The 14,475-nt window shown below is 42.5% G+C and overlaps 1 protein-coding gene across 2 annotated transcripts; it reads left to right on the plus strand.

Annotated features, from left to right (window-relative positions):
- Nucleotides 1-2,111: 2,111 nt before the first annotated feature.
- On the plus strand, nt 2,112-13,694 carry LOC124001714 (GTP-binding nuclear protein Ran-like). Of its 2 annotated transcripts, none has more exons than XM_046308714.1 (7): nt 2,112-2,257; nt 9,946-10,004; nt 10,161-10,245; nt 10,522-10,647; nt 10,825-11,012; nt 12,957-13,127; nt 13,359-13,694. In XM_046308714.1, the coding sequence occupies exons 2-7, from the start codon at nt 9,978-9,980 to the stop codon at nt 13,401-13,403; spliced, it is 642 nt and encodes a 213-aa protein (XP_046164670.1). In that variant the 5' UTR covers nt 2,112-2,257; nt 9,946-9,977; the 3' UTR covers nt 13,404-13,694. The 2 variants fall into 2 exon arrangements, with proteins under 2 accessions (XP_046164670.1, XP_046164671.1); XM_046308715.1 differs by having other exon boundaries at nt 2,175-2,269.
- Nucleotides 13,695-14,475: the final 781 nt, after the last annotated feature.

Consider the following 14,475-nt stretch of genomic DNA (forward strand, 5'->3'; position numbering starts at 1 on the left):
GCCAAATCTCAAGCCCCCAAAGGAAACCACAAGAATGCCGCGATCACTGCATATAAGAACATTCTGAAAAGCATCGGAGTGTTGTGGATTTCTTCTGTTTTATTCAATGACTGTTCTGCCATTCAGCATGCACATTTTGCTTCAAGGATCTATTTCACAGCGTGACCTTAGACGAGCTCACATTTCTTTAGTCGTCTTTGTCAAGAAAATGGAAGAATTATATGGAAAGAAAATGTTTCTTTCAATTGTCATCAGCTAATCCACCTTACTGATAGTGTACTGAATTGGAGGCCTCTCAGGGCAATGTCATCTTTTACATTTGAGGGTAACAATGGAAGTTTGAAATCTCTTTTCCATGGGACGCAGTGCGTTCCAGAACGAATTTGCCAGCTTTTCTTTCTTTGGCAAGTCATTCCCAAGCGTCTTAGTGTTTTAGGATTTCACCCAGAGTTAGAGTTCGGTATATTCCTTACATACCTTGCAGACAGGAGACTGAAAGGAGAAAAAATCTCAGGCTCCCTCAACACTCTTGGAAAATCTGTACCTCTTCACCTCACAGCTTGTGTAAAACTTGCTGTAGAATAACTAATTACCGGATCTGCCTCGTCCCAGCCTGTGGAGACATAAGGCCGATTCATTTATGAACAGATTGTTTATCACACAACTAACTACAAAATCTCAGAAAAAAAGGGATAATTACCTCAGTCGTGTTCAAAAATGGACGTTGTGCACAACTGCTGTTCTTTGTTAGACTGAATTGCTTTTGTCAAACAAACTGCTTATGTCCACCTGTTCCCATTGTTGTGGTTCAACCATATGTAATTCAAGCTGACAGCATGTTCATCAACCGCAATCTAGGCATCTCATCATCAAAAAAAGTGTGAAGGTGAGAGCTCGAGACAAAAAAAAAAAGATATCAAGTGTAAATGTATTTATGTGGGTTGCTGGCTTGTCCCTCTGCCAAACACTTATGAGAGAGATTAGTTATGGCTGTTTTTTAGTGTGCTGGTTGATGTTATTGAGCTGATTTGATCATTAGAGCTGATTCTCATTTGCAATGGTGACCTGGCCAAGAAAAGCATCAACATACCTTAGTTCAGGTCCGTCCAGTGTGAGGACATGTTAGGGACGGGCAGCTTCCAGGTAAAACGCATGCATTTAGTTTTGAGGAATAGTTGGAGATCACAGAATGTGTGTTGTATGTCATTGAATCTGTGTGATTCTAATAGTATCACACATTGATAACTTATCAGGGACATACATCAGTGATGCAAGGCCCATCACTTATATATTGTATTGTACATGTTAACCACATGTTCAGTAAAAAAAATATATGTTTTTTAAATTAATATTACTGGTCTGTTTTTACTAAGATCCAACGTGTTTTTAATGGATGTAATGTATTGAAAGTATCCATTCCAAAAATACACACTACTTTAAAAGTAACCTGGCTATACCCATGTTGGCATATAAAATAAATATTGGTTGGCTTTCTGTTTTTGCTTGCAGGAAATGTTTTGGCTTGGATCATTTTCATCACCTCAACTAGAATACTATTACAAACCCGACAGGAATAGCCTTCAATAACTTCAGGGGAATACTACAAAAAATAATGCAGGAACGCTATTTAAATTCAGAAGAATACTATAGAAATACTGCAGAATATTTATACCATTGAAATCTTATTACCATTGAAAGTTATTATAGGTCAAAAATACATACTTTAGAGACTCCTATAATCATTCTATAGTATTTTCATGGCAAAATAATATATCATAGCATATTTTGTTTTTCCCATTCATATTGTAACGACCCTGGGTTTATAAGCGCGGAAATCGACTCTGCTATGTACTATGAATAGCACACATACACAATCCATGTCTCAAGGCTTTAAAAATAATTATTTAACCTGTCTCCTCCCCTTCATCTACATTATTTGAAGTGACATTAATAAGGGATCATAGCTTTCACCTGGATAGTCTGTCTTGGGAAAAGGTGTTCCTAATGTTTTGTACACTCACTCAGTGTCGTTTACATGTTGTCAACAATCTAGGCCAACCCCCGTCGGTTTTGTTGCTTAACAAACAACCCGTCTGTTTCTGCCTATACTCATATTGTACTCTTTGATAAAACCATCAACAACCTTCTCTGTTGACCGTCAGAGATCACGTGATAGACACAAAAGCGTCACATACATTAGCCAAATTAATCGAAGGCCAACAGCACCAAGCTAACTGTCCCATCCGAAATCGTGGGGGTAAGTGTGGACGTAAGATTTTTGAAAATATTCTAAATGTACTCATCCATGTCAAAACACAGACATCAATTCAAAGATCTGAATACAGAATGATAATTATTGTATTGACACTCGTGCCTCGTCCTAAACAACGTTTACAATTATGTTATTTAGCTAGCTAACGTTGTATAGCTTGTTAGCATAGTCAGAGAAGACGTTCGTTCACGGTGGCTAACGTTAGCATATCGACTTGTTCCGCTCGAGCTGAGATTTATCAGTGCATCATGGTCATGCAGGGTTGTAAATGCAACAGTTTTGTTTTGGTACATTGTCGTAAAAATAAGTTGTTAGATACTGGACCAAGTGTGACGCGAAGCCTCGTGAAAAAGTGCTGTAGTTAGCTAAATATAAGGGGTAGGCGGTTTGACTGGACTTATTGCATATGTAACTATAGCACGCTATAACTGCAGCAAAACGGTGTATACAGTTGGACCACTTCCATAAGGCAACAGTAGGCAGGTTTCTATTGGCCCAGGTTTATTCGACAAAAATGTCGCAAATAAAATCATTGCAACTTGTAATGGAAACGATAGATATAATGGCCGTTTTTTAAAGCCCATAACATTTCTATTCGTATGACCGGTGCGTTTTTCTTTAATAGAAATTTCCGTATTTGGAGGGGGGGGGCTGGTCCAGACTCAAGGTGTCATAAATATTGATTGGTTTCCTTAAATGAACTGTAACTCAGTAAAATCTTTGCGTTTATATTTTTGTTCAGTATATTTTCTACGCAAACGTTTGAATTGTTGCTCCAAAAAAGTCCAGATGTGTTGACGGAGATGACAGCATCCCGACTAGCTTACGAAACTCTCCACTATTTTGTTTGTTTGTGTACTATTTTTTTTTTTTACTATTTAGCTCAGAAATGGTTTTATGTCATTACATACACCTGGGAATAACTATTGGATATAAAGATAAAGAGCGGCGGTACCTCACCAGAACTTCCCTGAAGCGAATCCTTTGGTTTCTCTCCCCAGGGCAATTTAATTTATTCCAGAGTAGGGTTGCACATTTTGGGGAATATTCAGAGGTGGAAACTTACCGTGGAAATATATGGGAATTAACGGAAATGTATGCAAATTAATATTAATACCATTTTTAATGTAGATTTTTTTTGCATTGGATATATTTACCATATCATATGGAGACAGAAACATAAACATTTTAACTTATCATAAGTAGACATAATTGCAAATTATTAAATCCTTCCAATAGAAATGTAAAAAAAATAAAAAATAGTTACGAATTGAACTGTAATTAAATTATTTGACTCTCCCGAAAACGTTTTCAACATAAAATGATAGTCTAGAAATTAAAGCTTTGGTTGTCTTCCTCTGACTTACTACATACCTTCTCCCTGGACCTCCTCAATGTCCACCTCTTCAACATCAGACTCTGAGGCCTCATCTTCACTGTCACTTTCCAACCTTGTTGATGATGGCTCGCTGTCAGGCTCTAAAAGCCTCAAAAGTTGCCTGGATGGCCACCAATTTTTCAACCCTTGTATTGGTCAGTGGGCAATGCAGTATGGATTTCTTCTCATACATCTGCACGCAGAGTCTGAACATCAGACAGGATGGCATTTTCTCCCTCAATTTGCGCAATGGCTACTGCTATAGGTTTCAGGAGATTCAGGCTGCTTACCACTCTTTCCAAAAATACATCATCCAGGAGGATCCTCTTGATGGTGCTGTCCATATCGGCAGACTGTGATATGGCCATTTCTTGGAGAGACTCCTTCCCCTCCAGGAGACAGGAGGGATGGTGACATCAACACCACCACAACAGGGGTTGCTGGGCAGCTTCAATGTGGTGCTCTTATTCTTCTTACTTTGCTTGGTGAGGTAGATTGCTGTTATAACTGGATGACCCTTCACATACCTAACCATTTCCTTGGCTCTCTTGTAGAATGCATCCATTGTTTTCAGTGTCATGATGTCCTTGAGGAGCAGATTCAATGCACAAGCAGCACAGCCAATGGGTGAGATGTGAGGGTAGGACTCCACTTTAGACCAAGCAGCCTTCATGTTCGCAGCACTGTCTGTCACCAGTGCCAAAACCTTCTGTGGTCCAAGGTCATCGATTGCCTTCAGCTCATCTGCTGTGTGTTTGTTGTCCCTTGTGTCTCTGCTCTTGTAGAATACTGATTCGGGGGTGGAGATGTAGTTAATTATTCCTTGCCCACGAACATACGACCACCCATCAGAGCTGATTGCAATACAGTCTGCTTTCTCTAAGATTTACTTGACCTTCACTTGAACTCTGTTGAACTCTGCATCCAGCAAATGAGTAGATAAAGCATGTCTGGTTAGAGGGGTGTATGCTGGGTGAAGAACATTCAGAAATCCCTTCCAATACACACTGCTTGTGAGCATCAGAGGTGAACCAGTTGCATACAAAGCTCGAGCAAAACATGAATCAGCATTTCCCTGACTACGTTCCTCCATTGAGTCAAAAACACTTTGATTCCAGGAGGACCATGAGCTGTTGCAAATCGATAAGGTGTCTGATTCACCATTTTCACCTCGAATAGAAGTAGAGGGACTTTAGTCAGAGATTGCTTGTTGTGAGCGCTAAGGGAACTTTATGCACTTGGCCAGATGATTCTGCATTTTTGTTGCATTCTTCACATATGATTTGGCACAGTATTTGCAAATGTACACTGCTTTTCACTCTACATCAGCTGCAGAGAAATGTTGCTCTACATCAGATAGTGATTTTCCTGTAAAGATTAGAAAACCCAAATACAATTCCATGTACAGATAAATAGTTAAGCAGTTAGACTAAACAACTCCTTTGTAAGATACATGTTTTTAAATTAAACAGGTGAAAATGTATGGAAACAGGTGAATCAACACTCCTCAGTTAGCTGGCTCAATCAAGCTAAAACCCACATGGTAGCAAAAACTAACTAGCAAATCAAAGTTTATTTGTCACGTGCGCCGAGTACAACAGGTGTTACGAATCCCTTTTGGCCCGACAGTCTAGGGGGGATGGTAATGAGACCCGTAACATAACTCATGCAAATTATTATTGTGACAAAGTAAAAGTGTGCACGAAATAACCACGACAACAGAAATCTACCGTCAAACTCTAGGTTTATTTATAAACACACGGTAATGGGGGGAGCAGGAAAAGGGGCTGAGCTGGACCCAAGGAAAGAAACAATAAATATACAAAAACACACCCCTAAGCTAGACTAGCCTACTTTAACAACAACTAACTAACTAACCAAAAATACAGTGGGTGGTCCGCCCAGTTCTACCTAGTCTATTTAACAAAGTTCACCTACGGGTAGTGTATGCCCATGGGCGACTGGTCTTGGTTTCCCCTTTTTCCCCACCAGCAATCAAACACAAACACCATAAACAAAAACAATACTCACAGGTGATGACAAAGTGCTATGGAGGTGCTTAAACAAAAGAGAGGTTTAAGACACAAAGCGAGAGTGAAACACAGAGACCTACAGACATGGCATTTACAGAGAGATTGAGCTGAGCTGAGCTGAGCTCATGAACAAACAAATGATGGGGTTTTTAAACCATGGGGAAGGAACTGTGATAGGTCAGGAAATAGGAGGTGTGTCTTCTGATTGATGATTGATTGTTGACTGATTGGGGAGTGATGATTTTCACCTGTGAGGGGAGAAGGAGAGAAAAGAAACACACAGGATACACACACACAGGATAACTGTATCCGTAACAACAGGTTTACTACTTACAGTGAAATGCTTACTCACAGGCTCTAATCAATAGTGCAAAAAAAGGTATTAGGTGAACAATAGGTAAGTAAAGAATTAAAAAGACAGGCTATATACAGTAGCGAGGCTACATACAGACACATACAGAAATTGTTAACAAGTTAGAAATGATTTAAACACACTTTGATGTAGGCTACTATTTACTACTTAACAAAAAATCATGTATATCATATAAAATATATTCACCCCACCCAGTATGGTAATCAAAACTTACCCGAAAGCATGTAGCCCTTGGCTCAGACAGCGTAGGGCTCAATAGCATCTCATTAGTGTGCAAGATCTTGAGAATCAGCTGTACATGTGATGGAAGAGCGCACTGCACATGTGATAGAAGAATGCACTGTGCATTCAGAGGGTTGCAATTCCATTGAATTGGGGATACTTTAAATTAACCAAAATATGCCACAAGACCTAGAATTGCCTTATGTGTATCCCACAAAAAAATATTCACTGTTATAAGCTAACTTTTTTGATGAATTTAAGCCTGAGAATTCTGCTTAACGTCCCATTGGAAAATTTCTGGAAAAAATCCAACCCGTAGCAACCTTTTCCATAGGCTGACCCAAAACAATGGCGGCGGAGGAGAACTACTCAAGGCTGTCTTCTGGTCTGACCACCGTTCCCAAGTATTTTACTCGTTAACAACACCTCTTCGCCAATCCTTAACACTGGGGACCTACAAGGGTGCGTGCTCAGCCCCCTCCTGTACTCCCTGTTCACTCATGACACTCCTCCAACTCAATCATCAAGTTTGCAGACGACACAACAGTAGTAGGCTTGATTACCAACAATGATGAGACAGCCTACAGGGAGGAGGTGCGGGCTCTGGGAGTGTGGTGCCAGGAAAGTAAGGAGATGATCATGGAAACAGTAGAGGGAGCACCCCTTATCCACATCGGTGGGACCGCAGTGGGGAAGGTGGAAAGCTTCAAGTTCGTCGCCGTACATATCACTGATAAACGGAAATGGTCCACTCACACAGACAGTGTGGTGAAGACTCTTCAACCTCAGGAGGCTAAAGAATTTTGTCTTAACACCTAAAACCCTCAAACTTTTACAGATGCACAATTGAGGGCATCCTGTCGGGCTGTATCACTGCCTGGTATGGCAACTGTAACGCCCACAACAGCAAAGCTCTCCAGAGGGTGGTGCTGTCTGCGGAACGCATTACCAGGGGCAAACTTTCCGCCCTCCTGGACACCTACAGCACCCGATCCCATAGGAAGGCTAAAAAGATAATCAAGAACATCAACCACCTGAGCCACTGCCTGTTTATCCCGCTATCATCCTGAAGGCGAGGTCAGTACAGGTGCATCAAAGCTGGGACCGAGAGACTGAAAAACAGTTTCTATCTTAAGGCTATCAGACTGCTAAACAGCCATCACTAGCACATCTGAGGTGGCTGCCTATAGACATAGATTAGGAATCAATGGCCACTTTTAGGAATGGATCACTAGCCACTTTAATAATGTCTCTGTATCTTGCATTACTCATCTCATGTGTATAAACTGTACTCTATACTATTCTATGGTATCTTAGTCACTTTAATTGTGTGTAAATATTGCATCACCCATCTAATATGTAAACCCGGAAAAAGAAAGAAACGTCCACTCACTGTCAACTGCGTTTATTTTCAGAAAACTCAACATGTGTAAATCTGTGTATGAACTTAACAATATTCAACAACTGAGACATAAACTGAACAAGTTCCACAGACATGTGACTAACAGAAATGGTATAATGTGTCCCTGAACAAAGGGGGGAGGGTTAAAATCAAAAGTAACAATCAGTATCTGGTGTGGCCACCAGCTGCATTAAGTATTGCAGCACATCTCCTCATGGACTGCACCAGATTTGCCAGTTCTTGCTGTGTGATGTAACCCCACTCTTCCACCAAGGCACCTGCAAGTTCCCAGACATTATTGGGGGGAATGGCCCCAGCCCCCACCCCCCGATCCAACAGGTCCCAGATGTGCTCATGGGATTGACATCCGGGCTCTTCGCTGGCCATGGCAGAACACTGACATTCCTGTCTTGCAGGAAATCACACACAGAACGAGCAGTGTGGCTGGTGGCATTTTCATGCTGGGGGGTCATGTCAGGATGAGCCTGCAGGAAGGGTACCACATGAGGGAGGATGTCTTCCCTGTAACGCACAGCGTTGAGATTGCCTGATTGCCTGCAGGCCTCGGTGTAACGCTCATTCCTTCGACGATAAATGCGAATCCGACCATCACCCCTGTTGAGACAAAACTGTGACTCATCAGTGAAGAGCACTGCTGTCCGGTCCAGCGACGGTGGGTTTGTGCACGTAGGCAACGTTGTTGCCGGTGATGTCTGGTGAGGACCTGCCTTACAACAGGCCTACAAGCCCTCAGTCCAGCCTCTCTCCGCCTATTGTGGACAGTCTGAGCACTGTTGGAGGGAATGTGCATTCCTGGTGTAGCTCGGGCAGTTGTTGTTGCCGTCCTGTACCTGTCCCGCAGGTATGATGTTCAGATGTACCGATCCTGTGCAGGTGTTGTTACACGTGATCTGCCACTGGGAGAACGATCAGCTGTCTGTCCTGCCTCCCTGTAGCGCTGTCTTAGGCGTCTCACAGTATGGACATTGCAATTTATTGCCCTGGCCACATCTGCAGTCCTCATGCCTCCTTGCAGCATGCCTAAGGCATGTTCACACAGATGAGTAGGGAGCTTTCTTTTGTTTTTTTTCAGAGTCAGTAGAAAGGCCTCTAGTGTCCTAAATTTTCCTAACTGTGACCTTAATTGCCTACCGTCTGTAAGCTTTTAATGTCTTAACGAACGTTCCACAGGTGCATGTTCATTAATTGTTTATGGTTCATTGAACAAGCACTTGAAACAGTGATTAAACCCTTAACAATGAAGATATGTGACTTTATTTGGATTATTCTGAATTACCTTTGAAAGGAAGGGTCCTGAAAAGAGGCTGTTACTTTTTTGCTGAGTTTATATGCTGTATTCTATTCTATGCCACCATCTTAGTCCAATGCCGCTCTGACATGTATGTAAATATATTCTTAATCATTCCTTACTTAGATTTACGTGTATTTTGGATATATGTTGTGAAAATGTTAGATATTACTTCAAATTGATTTATATAGCCCTTCTTACATCAGCTGATATCTCAAAGTGCTGTACAGAAACTCAGTCTAAAACCCCAAACAGCAAGCAATGCAGGTGTAGAAGCACGGTGCAGTAATACTTGTTAGTTATTACTGCACCGTCGGAGCTAGAAGCACAAGCATTTCGCTACACCCGCAGTAACATCTGCTAAACATGTATGCAACCAATACATTTGATTTGAACTTTAGCTAGGTGTCTAACATTAGCTAGGTTAGGGGTTTAAGTTTAGGAGTTAGGTTAAAGGTTTAGGGAAAGGGTTAGCTAGTATGCTAAGTAGTTGCAAAGTAGCTAAGAAGTTTGCGTGTTCAAATCTCATCACCATTTTAACAAACTTTGGTTGCTAGACGTTCGCATTATGTACCTACCTATCCACCCTGACCAACCACCCTCCTATCATATTTGTTACGCCTAGTCTGAGACCAGGCTGGTTTTTCAGCCTCTCTCTCCACCGTGTCTCAAACAAAACACATTGAAATGGCTTTCCTAGTGCCAAGACAGTCATGTCAACCAAGTGTCAATAACTGAATAACATGTGAATTACTCAAGTAGTTAACACTAATAGGACATGGTTGTCTGTCTGTTGCCACTTTTGGCAGGTATTGTTGTGACGCCACATCACACCAGCAGCACCCTTTGTGGCTTCTAATATTGATGATTTGATGCTGTCTTTTGAGCAGCACTGTAAAGGGTGAGACACAAACACTGCCAATTGTTGACCTGTTCTTCTCCTCTTGTTATTCCAGTGTTTAATCACCAACTCATAGAACAGACCGCTATGGCAGAACCAGATGTACAATTTAAGGTGAATCTTTGACGATTTACAAGTAGCCCATTATTGTAAATAAGAATTTGTTCTCGACTGACTAAAATAAAATACAGGTGTCATTTGGAATTGTTCCATCGTTCCATTGCTATTACCTTTAACAAATGTGTTAATTAATTACTGTCCATGTTTCAGCTAGTGTTGTGTGGAGATGGAGGCACAGGAAAAACCACCTTCGTGAAGAGGCATTTAACGGGAGAGTTTGAGAAGAAATACGTTGGTGAGTTCCTTAGAATCCAGACAGTCCTCTCTCCCTCTTCTCTCTCTCTCTCAGCTTTACATACCTCTTATTTGCCGTCTTCTGCTTCTTCTCCTTCATAACCCCACCATACCTTCAATCAATAATCAGACTTAATTCTCTCCAGAGGGAAATTGAGTTTGCAGGCAAGGGTAGCATGATGAACAAAATATGCTATCCATACAAGAGTTGAAACCCTTCTACATCCCTGAACCATGGCTGACCTGCCCTTCGCTCCCCCTCCTCTTTCCCCTGTAGCGACTCTGGGAGTAGAGGTGCACCCCTTGGTCTTCCACACCACTCGAGGGACCATCAAGTACAACGTCTGGGACACAGCCGGCCAGGAGAAGTTTGGGGGGCTCAGAGATGGCTACTACATACAGGGTACGTCACATTTGTGTGGGTCACATGTCTGTTTATTGTAGTACATACAGAGTAGGTCACATCCTGACCTCAGATCTCTACACAATCTTACCCTCTGGTGCAAAATGACTCGGATGATTATCTGAAACACTCAATCACTCTCCCCCTTCTACTTTTCTGTACCCTACCTCTCTCCAGCCCAGTGTGCGATCATCATGTTCGACGTGACATCTCGCGTCACCTACAAGAACGTGCCCAACTGGCACCGTGACCTTGTGCGTGTCTGCGAGAACATACCCATAGTCCTGTGCGGCAACAAGGTGGACATCAAGGACAGGAAGGTCAAAGCCAAGAGCATCGTGTTCCACCGCAAGAAGAACCTTCAGGTAACCGTGGCAGCCCAACGCACACACTTTTAGAAAGTGTTTTGTACCTGCCAACTGCCACACCTGTCTGTACAAGTCTATATTCCTCAGCTGGAGTGTTGTGTGTCTGCAGTGTTTCTCCTTTCCTGGTTCACATATCTTTAGAAGTGTGTGTATATACACTGCTCAAAAAAATAACGAGAACACTTAAACAACACAATGTAACTCCAAGTCAATCACACTTCTGTGAAATCAAACTGTCCACTTAGGAAGCAACACTGATTGACAATACATTTCACATGCTGTTGTGCAAATGGAATAGACAACAGGTGGAAATTATAGGCAATTAGCAAGACACCCCCAATAAAGGAGTGGTTCTGCTGATGTTTTGGTCACTTTTGAATGCTGGCGGTGCTTTCACTCTAGTGGCAGCATGAGACGGAGTCTACAACCCACACAAGTGGCTCAGGTAGTGCAGCTCATCCAGGATGGCACATCGATGCGAGCTGTGGCAGGAAGGTTTGCTGTGTCTGTCAGCGTAGTGTCCAGAGCATGGAGGTGCTATCAGGAGACAGGCCAGTACATCAGGAGATGTGGAGGAGGCCGCAGGAGGGAAACAACCCAGCAGCAGGACCGCTACATCCGCCTTTGCGCAAGGAGGAGCAGGAGGAGCACTGCCAGAGCCCTGCAAAATGACCTCCAGCCGGCCACAAATGTGCATGTGTCTGCTCAAACGGTCAGAAACAGACTCCATGAGGGTGGTATGAGGGCCCGACGTCCACAGGTGGGGGTTGTGCTTACAGCCCAACACCGTGCAGGACGTTTGGCATTTGCCAGAGAACACCAAGATTGGCAAATTCGCCACTGGCTCCCTGTGCTCTTCACAGATGAAACAGGTTCACATTGAGCACATGTGACAGATGTGACAGAGTCTGGAGACGCCGTGGAGAACTTTCTGCTGCCTGCAACTTCCTCCAGCATGACCGGTTTGGCGGTGGGTCAGTCATGGTGTGGGGTGGCATTTCTTTGGGGGGCCGCACAGCCCTCCATGTGCTCGCCAGAGGTAGCCTGACTGCCATTAGGTACCGAGATGAGATCCTCAGACCCCTTGTGAGACCATATGCTGGTGCGGTTGGCCCTGGGTTCTTCCTAATGCAAGACAATGCTAGACCTCATGTGGCTGGATTGTGTCAGCAGTTCCTGCAAGAGGAAGGCATTGATGCTACGGACTGGCCCGCCCGTTCCCCAAACCTGAATCCAATTGAGCACATCTGGGACATCATGTCTCACTCCCATCCACCAACGCCACGTTGCACCACAGACTGTCCAGGAGTTGGCAGATGCTTTAGTTCAGGTCTAGGAGGAGATCCCTCAGGAGACCATCCGCCACCTCATCAGGAGCATGCCCAGGAGTTGTAGGGAAGTCATACAGGCACGTGGAGGCCACACACATTACTGAGCCTCATTTTGACTTGTTTTAAGGACATTACATCAAAGTTGGATCAGCCTGCAGTGTGGTTTACCACTTTAATTTTGAGTGTGACTCCAAATCCAGACCTCCAGGGGTTGATAAATTTGAATTCCATTGATAATTTTTGTGTGATTTTGTTGTCAGCACATTCAACTATGTAAAGAAAAAAGTATTTAATAAGAATATTACATTCATTCAGATCTAGGATGTGTTATTTTAGTGTTCCCTTTATTTTTTTGAGCAATATATATATACTACACACACACACACAGTGGGGAGAACAAGTATTTGATACAATGCTGATTTTGCAGGTTTTCCTACTTACAAAGCATGTAGAGGTCTGTAATTTTTATCATAGGTACACTTCAACTGTGAGAGACGGAATCGGAAAAAAAAATCCAGAAAATCACATGATTTTTAAGTAATTAATCTCTCATATATATTGAGAGAGATATGACTATACCTAATCAAGACACTCTCCACCTCCTCATCAGTACTACGACATTTCAGCCAAGAGTAACTACAACTTTGAGAAGCCCTTCCTGTGGCTGGCCAGGAAGCTGGTAGGAGACCCCAACTTGGAGTTTGTGGAGATGCCTGCCCTCGCCCCCCCGGAGGTTGTCATGGACGCCTCCCTGGCCGCGCAGTACGAGAACGACCTTAAAGTGAGTACGCACACGCATGCTGAAAGCGTACACAAACACACATGCAGGGGACCCGCATGCAGAACACACACAAATGCAGAAGTCGCACACGCCGTACACACACAGGCTGGGTCAGTGTTTAATGTGTTCTTTATTGAAATTGTATTTATTTACATCAGGAACTTGCATACTAGTATTTAGTTTTACAGGTGACAAAAATAATGAATACACAATTTTTACTCACACCTCCAGGTGGCCGCAGAAACAGCGCTCCCAGATGAAGACGATGACCTTTAACCTGTGACCTCTCTCTGGCCTCTTCAGTGTTCTGGGGGTGTGGCCTATTGCTGACCTTGACCTTTAATTGTACAAGCCCCCCCAATGTTTTGTTTTTTTGTGTTTCAAACTGAAAATGTGTCTCTGGTAGCGTGAAGATTTTAGTAGAGACAAACAGGAGTAGAATTTCACACTGGTCACAGTAGGCGTTACACACACACACATACAAATGAAAGACTTTGTTAACTCGCTGTACGATACTGACTAAGGGTGATATGAAATCACACTAAATAAAAAGTATTTGACTATAAACTATTTGCTGTATCAATTCATGTGAACAAAAGGGCGCGTGACTGGAATTTAGCAAAAAGCACATTTCACTTCCTTGTGGGACTACCTGACTGATTGTTTGACAGCATTTTATTCTTCAGAGGTGCCTGTGGTGTGGTTGACCAGGATTGAAAATGTACTGGTTCCACAACAAAGTTGTATAGTAAATACCTTAATACATATTTGTGTACAATAATCAATTTGTACTATTTGTAATATACAGTGCCTTCAAAGTATTCACACCTTTTGACTTATTCCACATTCTGTGTTGCAGCCTGAATTCAAAATGGATTTTAAATCCTTTTTTTTATTTCTTACCCATCTACACACAATACCCTGTAATGACAAAGTGAAAACATGTTTTTACATAAGTATTCAAACCCCTGAGTCAATACACCTTAGAATCACCTTTGGCAGTGATTACATAAATACAATATTTGCACATTTTATTGTTTTTTGAATTCTTCAAGCTCTGTCAAGTTGGCTGTTGATCATTGCTAGACAGGCCACTCATGAACATTCAATGCCGTCTTGGTAAGAAACCTGTGTGTATGTTTGGGCTTGTGTTTTAGGTTATTGTCCGGCTGAAAGGTGAATTTGTCTCCCAATGTCTGGTGGAAAGCAGACTGAACCAGGTTTTCCTCTGGGATTTTGACTGTGCTTAGGTCTATTCCGTTTATTTTTATCCTCCAAAACACTCCCTATTCCTTGCTGATAACAATGCTTGAAAATATGAAGAGTGGTACTAAGTGATGTTGTGTTG

The sequence above is a fragment of the Oncorhynchus gorbuscha genome, linkage group LG17, assembly GCF_021184085.1.
Source record: "Oncorhynchus gorbuscha isolate QuinsamMale2020 ecotype Even-year linkage group LG17, OgorEven_v1.0, whole genome shotgun sequence".
Taxonomy (NCBI): domain Eukaryota; kingdom Metazoa; phylum Chordata; class Actinopteri; order Salmoniformes; family Salmonidae; genus Oncorhynchus; species Oncorhynchus gorbuscha.

Bases quoted from the DNA above. Each gene is read 5' to 3' on its own strand.
- LOC124001714 (XM_046308714.1), top strand. From the start codon at position 9,978: ATGGCAGAACCAGATGTACAATTTAAG. The intron at 10,246-10,521 runs GTGAGTTCCTTA...TTTCCCCTGTAG, and splicing joins GTTTGAGAAGAAATACGTTG to CGACTCTGGGAGTAGAGGTG. The intron at 10,648-10,824 runs GTACGTCACATT...ACCTCTCTCCAG, and splicing joins AGATGGCTACTACATACAGG to CCCAGTGTGCGATCATCATG.